Genomic DNA, 18,853 nt, shown 5'->3' on the forward strand with positions numbered 1-18,853 from the left:
TTGGTGCTAAGCCAACAATCAATTATCAGCGGATCTGTTATGCTTCTTATTATGACAGAATATTTGATGGTTACGGGAATTCTAACTCTTTTGATTTTTTACCTATAAGAGCGATGCAAAAGTATAGGTTAAACCTTTTATATATTTTAGCAAATATTCTTGTAGCAAATTCGTGTTATCCAGTGGTATGCGCTTGCACTATGCTTGAGGTTAAAGTTAAGAGATAATTAAAGTTTTCTTTTAAAGTCGACACTTTATTATATTCGCATAAAAAATTGGAACATGTTGGCCGTATTCTTTCTCTTTAAACGGAGAAATATCCATTGATATCTCCAAGCAGGGCATACTCATTACAGAAAATACATTTTGTGTGATGCCATCTAGTGATCAGTTATAACGTTAAAATGGAGCACTTTTGTCGTCAAATATAGGACATGCCTATAGAGATGCGTTACAACATTCCTGGGAGTTGCCTTGCAAAATTTCTTTATTATTCGCCTCGAAAAATGTATGTGTGCCAACTGTGGTATTCAAAGGGTGCGGTAACGGTTATGGCGACCTGCAATCAATTAAGCATCATATGAAGCCTTCATTTATCAGTAGGTTAACAAAGAAGAAACAAGAATGTCGTTAATATTCAATCTCCGTAATCACTTATAATAAAAATAACAAATATAATTCTTAATAAATGAAAATAAATCTAGTACGCTATAAAATAGCACATTTTTGCTTGTAGGAAAAAAAAAAAAAAAAGTACTGAAAATGGGAAGGTCAATTTAAGAGATTGCCCCACTCCCTGCAGTCTGAGCAATTTGAGATATTAATAGCATAAGCTGTTCACCGTATTAAAAAAAAAATCGATAATTATGAATGTTAGTACATCCGAATACTGCAAAAAAAAGTCATTTGATAAAGTTTAGACGATGCATTCGCGCATGAGGATAACCTGCTATTCAGCATTTGTGTATTTGCAGAGTAGAGTGATTGTTTGTTTCTTTTTTTTTTCTTTCCATAAACGCACGGATAGGAAGTAATAGGTGATCGCACACAATCCATAAATACTAAATAAAATAGCGACAGACATTGATGTCTACTGCCACTTTATTTTAGGCCCTTCGGTAATAATAATAAAAACATTTTTGACAATTTCGTCAGTCATCTCACATAAAGATCTAATCCCCTTTGATGTAATTTATGTATTGCAAAAAAAGGTACCGCATTCAATTTTTAAATTTAATGCGGTACCTTTTTTTTTAAATTTTAAATTATTCAATGTTTCTGATAATTCAAAGCTCTTGTGAACATTGATTCTCCTCTCTGTGTTATTTGTTTTATATCCGAGGAAAAATTGTTTCACAAAAAAACGGAAAATGATCAGAATCTTCGGACCTTGTCCATAAATTACATAGTGTTTAATGGGAGAGGAAAGGATCCATCTTTTGAAAAACAGTAGGTTCAGTGTCCATTTTATTTTTTATTTACTTTAATCCCACACGTGACGTTGCAGAACCCATAGCTCAGCCGAGTTATGTAGGCAAGAAGTTAAAAAAAAGACAGAAGGAACCTATTACTGTTTTTCTTGATCAGTTGTAGTCCTTGGAATGTAGAGTGACTCGGAGGGTTTGAGTTCAGCTCGGTAGTTGAAGGTGGAGAATAGAAAAATCCCAGAAATACTATTGATAGATGATTTTTTCCTTCCCTCTCGAAAAAGCGAGCCAGTCTCCCCGGAATCCTTTGCGCATTTCTTCCATATAAGGTTGACACGTATCCTCTTTTCCTACCATTACTCCAATCACAATTTACAACCTCGCATGTTCCCCCCCCCGCTGGGGAAAAAAAGCAGCAGCCATTTTTATGTGACTGTGCCAAGGAATCGATCAAAAAAAAAAAAAATCGTAGCTGTAGAATGATTTCATCACTGTGACTAGTGAACTGTCTGCACTGACCTGACATAGACTGTATATACACGGCTTGGAAAGAAGTCAATGTACACTCTCATGGACAAAGTGCATCGTGCCATATAGCGAGTAACGTATTTGTAGCCAGTATAAATTGGAAAAATATGATGCTCCAAGTCAGCGCAACTGTGTCCGGGTGAAATGGCTGCGAGAAAGGAACTGGCGGAATTTGAAAGAGGCGTTGTGATAGGATGCCATGTTGCAGGCCTATCTGTTCGACAAATTGTTGATAAATTGGGCCATCCCAGGCCAACAATCAGTAAATCCATACTGAGATGGAAGCACAGGGAGTCAATACCACCCGTAGTGGACAACTCACTGAACGTAACCGTACGGTGCTACAAAGGATATGTAAAAATCGCCATTCGTCGGCTTACACGTTGAATGCGGAGTTCCGGGCATCGATTGAACACGAATCTGCACAAAAACATCCAGAACCGAGGCTTACAACATGGATTTCCATGGTAGGACCGCAATATGTAAGCCCCGTATTACTCGAACCAACATGCAGCGTCGTCTTCGATGGTGCAAATAACTTGGAAAGCGTGTTATGGAGCGACGATTCACGCCACACCCATCCATCCACCGAGCAGATGGATGCCCGTTGCACGTCTGTTACTAGAGTGCGTAACCCCCAACTATGAAATTCGGAGGTGGTGAAGTGAGGATATGGTCCTGTTTTTTCTGGTTTGTCCTCTGACCTCTGTGGTGCCATGAACATTGAACTCAGAGAGGTACTTAAACATGCTGGACAATGCAATGCTTCCTACTTTGTGGCGTTTCTATGGAACTGATCATTGTCTCTTTCAGCAAGATAATGCACTGTCATAAGGCCGGTGTAACTGCGTGGCTTGTGAACATGAATGTCACCACACTTGACTGGCCTCTACAAAACTCTGATCTCGATCCTATTGAACATCTGTGGGATGGACTTTAGCGTCGGGTGAGATCAACGGACGTCAGTCCCGCAACAGTCCAGGACCTCATTACATGCCTACAGGAAGAATGGTCCAAAATTCCCATTCATCGCTTTCGTACGATTGTGGAAAGTATGCCACGTAAGATTGCCGAGGTCAGCACAGTGCAAGGAGGTCCTATACCTTATTGAGGTGGGTGCAATGGCAATTTGTTCTTCACACTATGGTATCCGTTGACTTCTTTCCAAACTATGTTATATGTGTTGTACATATAACATGTATTGTGTGTGTTCCAAGGAAAATATACATTCTTTCTACTTTCTATAAGTTACGTATATCCTTTCATTAATGGAGAAACAGTGAGCCATCCCACATTAAACATCTAGAAAAACTAGTTTTTCTGTTTCTTATTCCGATATAGCTAATTATTTATTGATGCAGGAAGAAAAGGTGTGGAATAAAAAAAAATCTGTGACGTAGTTAATATTTCTTTTTATGGAAACAATAAAAAATATTGTATTTAATGCTAAATCCCTTGCGACACTTACACTTCTCCTTTGGAATGCCTTGCTTTTCCAATTTGAAATCTTGCATTCCTCATGATGAAAGAAAAGTGAGAATATACGCTAGTTGGCACTCTAGTAAATGAGTATACGACCATACACAAGGTGTATACTTCCTCTACAGCCCTGTACACAGCTCTACAGCTAACTGCACACAGCAGTATTTAACCTAGCGTCCTCCATCAAGTATCTTCTAAAGAACAAGCGATTAACAGACAATACATTGGCCTCATAGCCTTAGTTGCTTGGACCGTAAATCCAAAGCATCTTTGGAATTCAATTAATTTTCTTTTTCCATTGCTTTACCCACATAAGACTAACAGCCAACCTGTAAAATAGTCGTAAGTGGCTTAACTCGAACATACATTCTGGTGTATAACTGAATTCGAAACGTCATTGCTTCACATAACATTCACATAAGGAAGCAAATACATTGCTTGCTTATGTGAATGTAATTTCATTCGATTCACAACTTATAGGTATATGAAACCTCCTTTTAAATTAAAAAAAAAAAGTTCCTATGCCTCACGAACCATTTTGATATGCCACCCTGAACCAAATTAATTCGTTTACCACCACTTTTGTATCATTCTTATTTAACCCCTATTACTGTATAGTAATACTGTAAAGACTAATCTATATCGTTTAAAGAAGCAACGTTTAAGCATTTCAAATGCACTAACAAACTTCCTATATTTAGTTTTTCTGCTTCGCTAACTGTTCGCGTGACGATTGCCAAAGTCCTCTCGTGAGAACAGATCGTACGCTTGCACGCAAATCAACTGGAGCTTGAAATCAACCTAAGAAAGTCGGCCTGCTGAGAGTAAGGTTAGATACACAGTTGTATGGTCAAAAGGGAGTGTTCTTGGTATTGTTGTACAAATTGCCTAACGCCCCATTGAATTTCGCCTTTTTTTTTTTTTTTGCTTCAAATGCAGTTTAGAGGAAACTTTTAAATGCAGAAGAGCTTCTTCCGCTCCTATTCATTTACGTCACATATGAAGTAATTTTACAGTAGTTCAATTCTGGGAAGTGTTGTTGGAAAAATGACAAATTAGTCTTGTATACTTAGTTTGAATAAGATGAAAGATCAATTCATCAAAGCATTGCTGTTTAGTCAGCCATAACAGACCTAACTTTAGCTCTTAATAGACTTAATATTTGAGAGGAATTTTTTACCTTAATAAAAACTTAAATCAGTCAACAGAAATTATCTGTAGTATTTTTTCCCTCTGATGTTTCATCCCTTTTTTTTTTAATTTGTAATTTTAGTGTTTTGATAATGAGGATTAACCTGCATCCAAGACGAATGCGAAAAGACATTTTTACTTTCCCCGCAAGAAGTCAGATCACAAAAAAAAAAATATAAATAAATGGATAAATAAATAAATAAAATCTGTATCTGAATTTCTAGTTAGGTATAATTTATTCTGCTTATTATAGGTTATGAATGGTTCGTGAATAAAAAGACAAAAAAAAATCTCATTATGATTTTATTATAAAACATTGCCCCCCCCCCCAAAAAAAAAAAATATTCGTGGAGTAAGTTGCACTCACGCAGAACATTTTGAAAGCATACACATCGCAGCTATTTTCGTTTAGAAAACTTATTTCTTGTATTTAAGTAACAGTAATAACGAATTGGATTCGATCAGAATTAGCGTTCAGAACAAGCAGGTCATGAGACAGGTCTGTTAGTTCCATGGAATTCTCAAGCGGTTTATGTGTTTCGCGAGTTCGAATCCCTAAGATGCAAAGACCTTTTTTTTTTAAAGACTTTTAAGCTGAGGATTAGTTAGCCGGTTGATGAATAATCCTGCATTGCAACCTCAAACGACTTGAGAACACAAGCAGTTAAAAGAAATAATATACTGACCTCATAGTCTTAGTTATTTCACCGTAATACAAACCGATACCAAAAATAAATTCCATCACTGAATCAACTGAAAAATACCGAGGCTTTTCAACTAAAAGGTGTGCCTTTCTTCGAAACTGTGCATTACAGTAACATCAAGAAAGCACCAAGCAGGTTGGAGAATGCATTTTGATGGGTTTGTGCATTGTCCATTTAATCAAGTGGTATTGTGCTTATTCTGTTAAATAAGACAATATGCTGAACTTTGAAATGATAATTGAGCCCTTATGTTTACAATGTAGTGTAGGAAACATACTTGTTTGGTTTTGCAACTGTTCATAACCTTGCGAAACCGAAGAAATATATGTAAGCTCCGAGCTGAAATCTATTAATTAGCAGATGATTCTGCATAAAAATTTTTCGACTGGTTTTATTGAATATTGTATTAGCCTTGAAATTTATGCAGACGAAGATTGCTTTTAAAGTAACAGGTAAAGTTTTTTTTTTTTTTTTTTTTTTTTTTTTTTTGTCGATGTATTTTTTTTAATGATGCGAAAATTACGAGATTCATAAGAGTGCAATGACCTGATAAAATAAACTTACATCGGTGGTTTAAAGTGATTAACTGTTTAATCACCATGTGCTCCGAACACTTCTTCATGGGTTACAAGAGTTAACGCATTTTAATACTAGAATCCAATAAAGCAATAGTTAAGTAAATATGAAACATCAAGTGGGATTTAATGAAAGTTCTGGTTACACTAACCCAGCGCCACCGTAGTGCAGTCGGTTTTTAACCCTTTGGTTGGAAAGACTTGGATTCGATTTTTTTATTTATTTTTATTTTTTTATTTTTAGGATTCGAAGTAACATTTAGTTTGAAGGTCGATCTTATATGGCGGTTAAGAATTTATCATCCCTCAGTTTTCGGTAAACTAGCCAGAAGAAACACGAACTTTACACCCAATATGTATTAGTCGTAAAACTAATACAAAATACTAAAATTACGAAAGCCAATTAGTGCAAGCTAGAACTACCAGTCGTAACATCTGAAAATATCCACCAAGTTTTTTAATTTTAAATAATACCTTTTGAAGGCATATTCCATTTCCTATAACATATATATAATTTATGAAGTATTTTACTTATGTTTCATCATATTCTTCCATAAGTTTGCCCTGCTATAAGTCAAGCTCTTCTATATAAATATTATTACGTGCAGCCAAGGACTCATCTCGCACTCTAAAACTCTGTCTACACACACACAGTTGCTATCCACCATCTACAACTATGCTACCTGACGTCCACTAATAGTATTTTTACATGTAAATTGTGTGTGTGTGTGTGTGTTCATCCAACGCCTTTTATTCATCAAAGGAAGTAGGTGGAATTCTTTCATCCCTAACTTACCTTTCGGAAATAGCTAGACAGCTAGTCTCCATCCCCTCCTCCAGTCCTAGCTGATAATTGAGTTCCGAACAAGCCACACAGAAAAATCTGCATATTTTTTCCTTCCATTAAAACAATAAATGAAAGAATTTTGTCCAATTTTTTTAAAATAAAATAGAAATAAAATTCCATATTAAAAGGTTACTATCACCCGATTTCCCCCCCCCCCCCCGTTTATTGTATACATACGAGGGCGCTATACAAACTTGGCGTTGAAGCGTTAAGAGCGGAAGCATTTGATGGTATGTAATCGTGTCACTGAGCTGCATTGTTAATTCCGATTTAAAAAAAAAAATCTTGGTTTAAGGAAGACATTTCTATTTATTACTATAAATAGACCTCCGAAGGCTTCGTGATTTGCATTCTGATTTCGAACATTCACAGCTTACCCTAGATAGGAAACGATCCTTATAATAAAATTTCCGAAAGAAGAAACTATTATCCTTATGTTGGTCAGCTGTGGCAAAAAAATCATCGTATCATTTCGCCCATCGTGTCTCTTACATAATCCATCCTCTCTTTATTTTCATGATTTTCGAAATCTTGCCGCTTCTGTGCACTATAAAATTGAATGCTACGTAACAGAATTACTTATCATAAAACGAGGAAATGGAAGGCAAACAACAAAGTGCAAGTAAACAATTGAAATAATTTCGTATGCTATCTTATATTTTTTTTATTTCTTTCCATCTCTTCAAATTTATTTTGTTTTGTTCATATAAACATTTATTAATAAATATGTACATCATATTGTGTTTTTTCATTGTTTCTGTGCATGCCTAACATGATTTACCAACCGTCGGTTCTCCATTTTTTACAATTACAGAAGACTTTCCGCTTCTGTGCACTGTAAAATTACATGCTGTGTAACAAATGACTTATAATAGTTGAAGAGATGGATGGCTAATGCTAAGTGCAAGTAAGCGACCGAAATTATTTTTTTATGCTAGCTTGTACATATTTCTTTCAACATTTACATTTTTGTTTTTCTGTATATAATAATACCCTATGCCTGTTCTATTTCTAATAACGGAAACAGATGTTCAGCGATATACCTTATAGCACAACACACACACACACAAAAAATAATAAAATAATTAATAAATAATTATTTTATTATTAAGTTATGATTAAAAACTAACTCCACAATGTTAATAGCAAACAACCATCGAAATTGCTATGGCAATGTTCTATGGCATATTTCAGATACGTTTTCAACCAACATGGCGTGACTAGACGATCTGATTACCTACGTAGTGGTTTCCAAGATTAAATCGTCTCATGACCTGCCAAGAACATTCTATTTACCTCCCCAAAAGGATTCAAGAATCCTAAAATGTGCTTCGCGTTATCTCTGATTTTAAGTTATGAAATCTAATCGCATTGTTGAGTTGTAAGCTCATAATTAGGTGTAACGAATAAAACACAGAGAAATATTATTAAGCACAAAGAAATAAGTGTGGGGGTGACCACAAACATAGTTGATTTCATTCTGAAAAAATGGACGAATTCTTTATTACTAATAGTTTGATACAAAACTAAAATTACATGTAATTTTTAACTTTTGCCTTTCCTCCCGGTTGTTTAAAGTGTGTAAATAAAGCGTTAAAATGCACTTAAAATTATAATAAATTCTTTTTAAAAAGTATGATAGATTGGTAGATTCGCAATTGTCGGCGTTCCTACCCCCCTACTTATTTCCCGATTAAAGGAAAATTAAATAGCTTTTTTTTTCTTCTAGGTCACATGCTGTTTTCATATTCCCCTGTCTCCGAGTATGTCAACTCCACAACCATAAATTCCTTCAATCACGGCATCAGTCTTCCTACAACTCGAAGGATTTCGCTCATACACGCAAGATCTCGTGTCCGTCGCAGTGTAGTCCAAATGGCTCGGATGTTAAGATGTGCCACCGGTTGCAACCCGCTGAGTTATCGCGGGTATGGCTGCTATTGTGGCTACCTTGGAGCAGGAAGACCCATCGATGGCATAGACAGGTTTGTTTGTCTTCGGTTCTCGTATTGAGATTTATTTTTATCACAAATACAGGTACTAGTGGTGGATTTAGATTTTACAATGTTTGCGTGCGTATGTGGGAGGGCATTGACAGACATTACATGATGATCGAGAAACTATTATTTTATGTATTTATTTTTAAATAGTTTTTATGAACATAATTTACTTCAGGTCTGATTTCCTGGGAAATTCATATCATGCGTGTCCTGATTACATCGAGTTATAAGATCGATGATGTACCGAGTGGGATATTCATAATTAACAAACCAGGCTACTCCTATCTTACATAGGAAGCACTGTGTACTTTTCCTTCCTCAGAGGAGTTGAGGGGCGAGTGGGAAGAGAGAGAGACAGCGGAGGTTACTGAAACGATAGAGAGATAATTATGAATTTAAGTTGTAAAGTGGATTTTCAGTACATATTTTGAAAGTATACTATTTTTTTCTGTATAAAACACATCCGGGTGATGGTATAACATTGCAAAAACCCTGCAATGCGGAGATCCTATTCCTCAAAATAGGAGCAAGCAGCACAATGAAGGTTCTGTCGGACGCTTTCAGATTGACTAACAAAAGCAGATCAGGCGGTATGTGAAGAAATTCAAAAGTCGTGGCTATTTCCACGTAGAAATAGTGGTCGCAATTAACAACATATCAGGTGCAGTCCAATGCATATTACGAAACTACTTATTAGTTTTTTTTTTTTTTTTTTTTTTTTTTTTTTAAGTACAAATTTTAAGCAGCTGTATGTATTGCTAATTTATTTCTTCATCATTGTCGAGCTTCGCCAACAGCGAAGCTCGACATTGATGCAAGTGGAAATAGTTTCAATAAAACACACAGATAAGTGAATGAGAAAATATTGTTCTTTTAAACAGGTGGAATCCAATAAGAGACCCTTAAAGTATTCGACAGAAAAATGACCGAACAGTTACGAACCTATTAACTTTTTAGAGTTGGGTATGTTTCAGTTCATCTGTCGAAACACAAATTGCTCGTCTCTTTATAATGGAAAACCAAGTTAGAAATATTTAAATATACATACATACATCTTCAAGGCCCACCTTTCCTAATTGGGTAGTGGGGGCAACAGCTGCAAGAGAAACTTCCAATGGTCACGATCCTCTGCCACCAAGCTCAGGTGTTCTCGTGGGATTCCCAAACGTATCCACCCAAGGTTTTGGATATAATCCATCCAGCGAGTCCTTGGCCTTCCACGTGGCCTCCCACCCTCTGGCTTGGCAAAGAGGGCCTGCTGAGGGAGCCTCTCTTGTGGCATTCTGACCAGGTGCCCGTACCAGCGTAACTGTGAACTCTCAACACGGAGAAGCAGCGGTTGAGTATTGAGGGTTCCCGAATTGCGGAGCTTCTGACGCTGTCGAGTCTTGTCAACCCCCTCGAAGGAACCTCATTTCAGCCGCTTGGATTCGTGTCCGCATTCTTTCGGTCATTACCCAACTCTGATGACCATAGGTGAGGATGGGGACATAGACTGTATTGAAGACAGCCAGCTTTGCCTTCTGGCTTAACTCCCGCTTCAATACTACCGAACGGCCAAGCTCCCGCAATATTGAGCTTGCTAAGCCAATTCGAGTATCTAGCTCTACGTCCCATTTTCCATCATTCGTGAATATGGAAAGGTATTTAAACTTCTCCACCTGCCTCATTGTGTCTCCACTTACATGTAGAGTGCACTGGGATGGTTGTCTTGAGACCACAAATGTTTCAGTTTTTGCCACACTGATCTTCATTCCGACGTCTACACAAACAGCTACAAACCTATCCAGGGTCCGCTGGAGGTCATCTGTGGAAGAGCTAAGCAGAACTAGGTCATCTGCAAAAAGCAGACGTCCAATGCTACATCTTCCAATTCTGACACACTCACTGCCTCGGCTGTGCCCATCAATTCAATCCATAAATATTATGAAAAGGAGGGGTGAACAGAACACACCCTTGGTGGAGGCCAACGGAGACTGTGAAAGGTTCAGACTTTGTGCTGTTTACCCTGACACAAATCTCTGGGCATTCATACAGGGCAGCTAATAGTTGACCATCCACTCCATACTCCAGTACTACTTACCAAAGCTTATCCGAAGAACCCGGTCATATGCCTTCTCCAAGGCCATAAAACATGTGTAGACATTCTTGGCATATTCCCAAGATTTCTCAAAGACTTGCCTTAAAGTGAAGATTTGGTCAGTTGTGCTTCTACCAGGACGAAAGCCACATTGTTTCTTCCTGGAACTTTGACTCAACTATGCTCCTGCACCTTCTTTCCAAGCACCTAGAATATACTTTCCCAGGCAGGCTGAGCAGAGAGATGCCACGATAGTTACTGCAATCCTTCTGGTTTCCCTTCTTGAAGACTGGTATTATTATGCCTGTCTGCCATTGCTTTGGTGCTCGCCCAGATATCCAAGCAGCCTGACACACTCGAGTCAGCCAGAGAACACCGTCTCGATTTAAGGATTTTAGCATTTCGGGCCGAATTTCATCATCCCCAGCAGCCTTGCCCGATTTTAGTGATTTTATTGCTAAATGGATTTCTTCTGCTGTGAGACTAGTCATTGCCCCGATCTGTACCTCTTGGATGTCCACAACTGCTGGGCCACCCGGGTTAAGACGGCTCAAAGTATTCCCTCTTTCTGTGGAGGATATCCTTCTCGGTTGTTAAAAGTGCACGATCAGAGGCCTTAATTGCCCTTGCTGTGCATGATTTCCTCTCTCGAAGGCGGCAGATGGTCTGCCAGAATACTTTGTTTGCATTTGCATAGGATGAATCTAATCTTTCTCCAAATGATTCCCAAGCCTTCTGCTTTACTGCCTCAGTATACCGCAAACGCATCTCAGGTGACCTGACTCTAAGCCATGTTAGGTAGGACTTCCTTTTTGCCCGGACAGTTTTTTGGACTTCTTGGTTCCACCAAGGTGTCCTTTTCTCACTGCCTGTTGCCACGCCGAGCCGCTTTCTGCCACAGCATGAGAGTGCAGAAGCAGTGACAGCTTTCCTGGATAGCTGTTCTGGACTGCAGTATGCTTGGGAATCTCTTTGAACCTGGAGGAAATGTCATCTGCAAAATTCTTCCTCACAGCCTCATTTTCCAATTCCTCCCATTTCACGCGATATAACTGCTTAGGCCTACCAGCGTTGATGTTAGCATCTGGTTTCTGAAGCCATAGAGTGCACACAACAAGGTGGTGATCAGTTGACAGTTCTACCCCTCTTCTCACACGAACGTCCAACACTGAGGAAAATAGGTCTGCTGAGACTAAAGAAGTCAATCAGAGACCTTTTGTTTTAGTGTATCCCTGTACCAGGTATATTTATGGACTTCTCGGTGCTGGAAGAAAGTATTCATTATGGACAAGCTGTTAGTACAGCAGAAGTCCAATAATTTCAACCCATTCGCGTTAAGGTCAGGGGCGCCGTTCCTTCCAACCACACTCCCTCCATGTCTGGTTACCTGTTCCAACATGTACATTAAAGTCACCCATTAGCAGGACTGATTCCATGTCTGTTAATTTTTTTTTTTTTTTTTTTTAGCTTTGTGGCATTTGATTCTGCAGTGCTTCATCACCTGAATGAAGAAGGTTATGGGTTTAGTTCTAGTTGCTGACTAGAGGAACATTTTCTACGCCTTTCTCTAGTTAGTCGATCTTTGACACAGGAACGTAGGTTCTCTTCCTGGAAATTCGGGTCTTGAAATCCGAAGGGAAAAAAAAACTTTTTTTTTTTAGAAATACCCATGTTAGGGTTTAGGACCACAAGATGACGGCAGTTGCCTCTCCATAATCTCTTTCCCCCTAAAAGCGTTTATTTATTGAAAGTTAGAGACCTAACTTCAAGAAAGTTAGAGCTAAAGGGGGCTTTATTTACTCCCTTTTTATTTATTTTTTTTTTATAATAAATGTTTCGTGAAATGTGTTTTTGAGTCAGTTGAAAATTTCTTTACTCGCATTGGTTCCTTTCGTGATGTGAAAAGTAGTGGCATGTATATATATAGGTTTTGAATTATATTTATGCATGTGTGTATATATATATATATACAATATATATATATATATATATATACAATATATATACATGTACCTGTATATATATGTATATGGGTGACATAAGGAATTTTATTTTTTTTTACATTTCTCTAAGCAACCATTTTTTAACACGTTCATTGCCAATCGCGCGATGCGAGTTCTCACCAAACGGCCGATCACGCGTTATCGCGTTGACGTCGCTAACTAAATAAAAAAATTTTAAAAATTTGGCCACCACACGAAATTCCAATTTTCAGTTTGGCAATGAAAGTGTTAAACAATTGAAATAATTCAATCCTATAAACGAAAAGACATTAAACGCTAGTTATTTATAATTAACTATAACTCAAGAATGAATTCTAAACTTGATGTGTCGCCATTCAAAGACACCAAAAAATCAATAATTCAGCTGTTTTAATTTGTATTGTTGTTCCATATTAGCATCAGCATTACCACTTCAGGAAAACAGTAGTGCAAAAAAATAAGGTACTAAATTTATTTTATTTACTTTTTTCTCACTTGTATTTTAGAAAATGCTTAGCAACCCGGCAGTTACAATGTATTGTGAGAATGGCCCTCCTATAGTTTATCGCATGCGTTCTTGATAACTTACTATACACTATTTTAATGTCATATTAATTTTAATACTTATTCCTTCTGCCTTGATCTCTACACTAAAAAGTTGCAAGATTATATATAAAGTTTCGTTACCTCGAAATTCGAATCGTTTTAGGTGTATCGCGCAGAACTGCTCTAGTTAAATTTGGATGTTTGTTAATATTTGAGTCATTTGTTATGTTTTTAGTAGATGTTTAAATCTGAGTTAGGAGATATGAACCCAATTTTGTGACTCCGACAATTTCCATAGTTGTTTAAAGGCAGAATTGTTTATCATTATGAACTGGAGAGCACACAGGGTATTACGCTTTTTAATACACACCGTGTGTTCCAGAAAGGATGCGATTTGTTGTTCGGGGGATAGGACGGGGATGGCATCGACCTTGCTGGCTCCTCAAGGCCGCCAAGCCGTCTAGTGAACGTCCTTGGATTCGTGAACTGGGTCAGGTTAAGTTGCTGTCACCTGACGGATACTAGGCGTGAAATTATTAATGATGAGAATCAATTTTGAAGAAAATTTTTGGATAAAACGTGAGCACTGGTGGTGGTGGTTGCAAAGACGAACTCATTTTTTGGAAGACAAGTCTTCCGAAGGAAAAAAAAAAATCAACTGATGTAATAAACAGTGAAATAGCTACTTTGAAGTCATTAACTTAAAATTCGGTTTGATTATAGCAAAATGCATTCAAACCTTGTGGACAGCATGCAGGGTTTTTGCAAACTGGACACCTTTTCTGGAGAAACTTACCATTATATCTTAATAAGCAGGAGGAGAATTTTCACACAAGTAATTTCCTTCATTGCCTTTTTCGATAATGTATTTACCCTTTAATGGATAAGCACGTTCATCGAGGACGAATAAGTTGGTTAAGCACTAGCAGCAATCAGTGATATCGAGAACTGATTTCAAACAAGTTTCGTAAGATTAAAATCGGGTTACGATGAAGATCGAGGCATGCGAAGACCTTCCTTCTCTAGGAATACTTGACCAATATTTTAGCGTAGACAAATTTATCATTCATCAGAATGAATTCCAATCGATGCACCTGTCACCTGTAGGTGTAGCTGCATAGCAGGTTCAAAAACATTCGGCAAGTGCTGAGGGGGACTGTCACTGACGCAAACAGGGTCAGGTGAACGTCTTAACTGTTCTATCTGGAATCCTATCTGCCGTCAATGTGCGGAATTCAATCAAGCACATATCAAATTAGAATTCGATCAAGGCGTGTTTGATCGAATTCCATGTATGCCTTGAACTTCTTTAGCTATAGTAAATTAAAATAGAACATAGGCCATGTATCTTCCGGAGTTTATATTTCAAAGCATTATTTTGAAATCTCAGTGCACTGATTAATTATGTTTGTAGAACAGAACGCAGTAAATTCGTTGCAAAGCCGTAGGTGGTCATCCTGATTGTATGGCTTGTGTTCTTTACAATACTGTCGTCACAAATACCTGTGGTCCAGGTATCAAGGACAAACACGGGGTAATCCTACCTTGCACCGGTAACTTAAGGCGACCAGTTTATTTAATCTAGACGATATATATTACATGTTAGAAATTATGCTTAATATCTTGAAAATTTGCACAGTTTCGGAGACTATAATTAAACTATAAGTAGTCACAAAAAAAAATGGTATTTTTTTTTCGTGGAATTCATTCTGATGAATGAATTGGAATTCATTCATCAGAATGAATTCCAATCGATGCACCTGTAGGTGTAGCTGCATAGCAGGTTCGAAAACATTCGGCAAGGGCTGAGAGGGCTTGTCACTAACGCTAACAGGATCAGGTGAACGTCTTAACTGTTCTATCTGGAATCCTATCTGCCGTCAATGTGCGGAATTCAATCAAGCACGTATCAAATTAGAATTCGATCAAGGCGTGTTTGATCTTTTTTTGATTAAAAAAAAAAGGTCAACTTTTTTGAGCTTCATTACAGTGAATGTTGTGGGGTTCTTTTATAAAGTTAAAATTCATGGTTGTATCTGATTCTCCAGAGACCATTATCATTCATTGGTTCAAATATTTTTGCTAAGGTAAGAAAAAATCTATATATGTCTACCAGTAACAAATTAAAAGTGAGCAAATTGTTATCAGTGACCTGCATGGAAAAAATAAGTTACCAACATAGAGTTAGTACATTTCTGGTACTCATGAAATAACACTGTAATTGATCAAGGTAGTGGTGAATAAAGTAAATAATACAGTGGAAATCATCTGATGCCTTTTATTCCTCCACGGGCATTATTTTAGCCCCTAAGTGTTTTTGAAATCGGTAGACATCCTGTCTGTCCCTCACACAATCGATGAGGTTGAGTACATTCCCATGGCGCGCTAGATACGAGGCGTTGTTCGAATTCTAAAGAGTATTTGTATGTGCTGTAGCTGTTTTGTCGAGTTGCATGATCAAAAACTCGAGTTACTTCCGGGAGAAGATGAAAAAGAAAACTCTGCTTTCTTGATCCAAAGATAGCATTTCTTGAATCTGCTGGAGAGTGGGGGAGGAGGGGTGTTTTCTAGTCAATATTAGAATCGAACTTATTCATCTGCACATATAGTAAAAGAGGGGCAAAAGATCTGAGTTCGATTCTTGTCGTGACGAGATTCTTCTCTTCACGATAGGAATCGAACTCAGATCTTTTCCAGTCCAACGGCTCAATGTATCATCCGGTCTTCCAATTGCGCTATTTAGGCGCTTATATTAACTCTTTGTGTATTTGAATTAGGGATAGCTTTTCAGAAATATAAGATGATCACAGATGTATATCTATATACACACATACTTTGGTAGATGTACTCAAGTAATTGTTTATGTATCTGTTTTTTCACTTCTGTGTCACCTGATGAAGTTTTCTAGAAAGACGAAAGTAGTGGTGCCTTTAAAAACAAATTAGTTATTTTCTGTTTTATCACTGGGCTATATAGTTAAGTTATTTTAAAAACATGTCCAGTAACCGTGAAAACCTGACCTATGAAATATTTATATTTCCCCAAAATATGAATCTAGAACTGTACTATTTGTCCAAGCATTGTCTATTTTTGCACCCAGTGTTATGCTGAAAACCTTTGTCATTATCTTTTCGGAAGCGGTTTCAGAAATTAGGCCATTTCGTACTCTTACGTGTCGACCGCACACAATCACTAATCATTTGAAAATGCTGCCTTATTTCATTAATTTCGATTTAATGAATGCTTGAGCATTTATCGAAAAATCTCTTCTCCTAATCTTATCTTTTTATTTCCTTTATAAACAACGTGTTTATACTGCAAAGCGGAAGCTAAGTCATTAATAATTATTTACTACTTATCAGGATGACATACAACTCATGTTATACTGAGTGTAAAATTTAAATCAGGATGGTTTTTTGTTTTCCTTTTTTTTTTTTTTTGCTATTTTTTTTTCGCTATTTTTTTTTTTTTTTTTCCCATGTCGAGAAATCCTACGCGTAGTTTGGAAAGCGTATCATTCAATGTTGTAGCCGTAGGGAATGGAAATCCGTTTGTCATTCTTGAACCCTGTATTTATGTCGGCGCCAGTTGTCCGTGGTCTTCCTCACGCCCATGTTGCATCGGTCTATTTTAGGGGAAATCGAACACGAGAAATCAAGGATATGGCTATGAAAGGAAATGTTTCGAGAAGTAGTCAAACATGTTAATTGTATTCGAGTGGAAATTAATGTTGAGGGAAGGGGTGGGGGTAAAGGCAGGTGGCGTTGGACCTTGCTTGTGTTTAAAGTATTATCAAACATTAATTGGCTAAGCGATGTCTAATCGAGTTATGTTTTTCTTTTTTTTTTAAATTGAGGAGGAGCATGAAAGATACGAAGGTTCTTTTTTTTTTTTATTTGAAAGTCTATACCACAAAAAAGAATTTTCAAAATTTGCAAACACGTTGCATAAATTTATCGATTTAATGATTTACTTGATGTAGGTTACATCATTTTCATCTTTATAATGGATGGTACGAAGAAGTTGAAGATGTGTTTCTTGGATTTGATTTGTACATCATCATGGAAAAAGCGACTCAAACATACGACAAATCGAACAAAATGTGCAGTAAGTGCTATGTGAAATAAAGGAAGCAGTTAGTAGATAGTTCGGAAATAATCTGAGTCATGAAAGAATGCATTTTTCCACCACTCGATATGTTCCTTCCATCCATACTCGAAATTAAGAGATTGATATACTGTATATACCAGTCATGATATATAATGTCGTATGGGCCATAACACTGGTTGTTGCCGAGAATATACGCATATCTAGACGCGGTCAGATTTAAGACTACAGTGTCTCCTAAGCTACAACTTAAGATCCTTCACCCCTCCCCCTTCAAAGTAAATTTTAAGTTTGAATGTTTTTCGAAGGCCCTTGTAATGATTCGAAATCCTAAAGCTGTACTTTGTGAAACGTATGCGTAAATCCAGGCCATATGCCTAGATTACAACGTGATCATACAACTCAGTAAGAATACTGATGTGACGGATTAAACTGTTCCAAAGCAAAAATTAAAATATCAGTACGGATTCAAAATAACAAATTTGATAAATGTGTTGACAACGGTTTGGTTACGTGCATACATGTGGATGGATAGACCAGCAGGAGCAGATGATGCGAAACGTATCTGTTAAATAAGAAAACGATTGCAAACAATCGGGAGTGGGTGGGTGCGTGCGTTTTGCAATAGCTTTAATAGGGTATCATTCATTATCACAACAAATGAATTTGGAACCGTATATGTACATATAGTTTTGTTTTTAGCCTAATTGTTTTATTTAAAGTAGTTCAAATTGAAACAACAAATAATCTTCAATACCATTGAAAATCCTCAAACCAGAAGGATAACTTGGGCTTTTCTGAATCCCTAATTTTATTAATTTCATTTTGCAACTAAATCAAAAGCTACTGCAGCAAATAATTTCGACACGCTTTGCGTTTATAAATGATTCCCGTTGAAATAAAAATCCAGATGGCTCGACAAATTTTTGGAAAGATTCCCAATTGGGTACGTGCTCGTCTTACAAATGAACCCAATAGGTGTAGATATTTTGCGAAACGCACTTAAAAATGAAAGTATTAAGATTCCATATTTGAGGAAATTGATGGAGGTTCATTCGTGAAAGAGACTAAAACAAGTGCTCAATGCTGTACATCAAAGTCTCGTAAATTAAGTCATTATTGCTGCCATCTTTAATCAGTGCATTCATTCAGAAAACGTTCCTTCACTTGAACGTAATTTTTCAAGTATTCCTTCTCCGGAAATTTGAAATGTAGAGGCATTAATCGAAGAATGGAAGTTGTTAATGCTGCCAAGTGTGTGTGTGTGAAGATCACAGCATTTCGACAGCGGGCCGTACGTATTCTCAGTGCAAATTTCGAACTCATCTTGGTAGCGTAAGACACTATTTATTATGCATCATTTATCTTTATTTTACTCTCCGCC

General features: G+C 37.1%; 1 protein-coding gene across 3 annotated transcripts in view; it reads left to right on the forward strand.

Moving 5' to 3' along the window:
* LOC150098889 (basic phospholipase A2 RVV-VD-like) overlaps window positions 1–18,853 on the forward strand; it is a 96,595-nt gene that overhangs the window by 52,575 nt on the left and 25,167 nt on the right. For 2 of the 3 annotated variants that reach the window (XM_090405277.1, XM_090405275.1), the window contains exon 2: window positions 8,484–8,739. In XM_090405277.1, coding sequence (XP_090261403.1) covers window positions 8,489–8,739 — 251 coding nt within the window. In that variant the 5' untranslated portion in view covers window positions 8,484–8,488. Of the gene's footprint in view, window positions 1–7,505; window positions 7,662–8,483; window positions 8,740–18,853 lie in introns of those variants that run through there. The other variant, XM_090405276.1, reaches the window with a different exon arrangement.

This window comes from Typopeltis vanoorti, chromosome 15 (assembly GCF_054136105.1).
Source record: "Typopeltis vanoorti isolate ZY-2024b chromosome 15, IOZ_Tvanoo_1.0, whole genome shotgun sequence".
Lineage (NCBI taxonomy): Eukaryota > Metazoa > Arthropoda > Arachnida > Uropygi > Thelyphonidae > Typopeltis > Typopeltis vanoorti.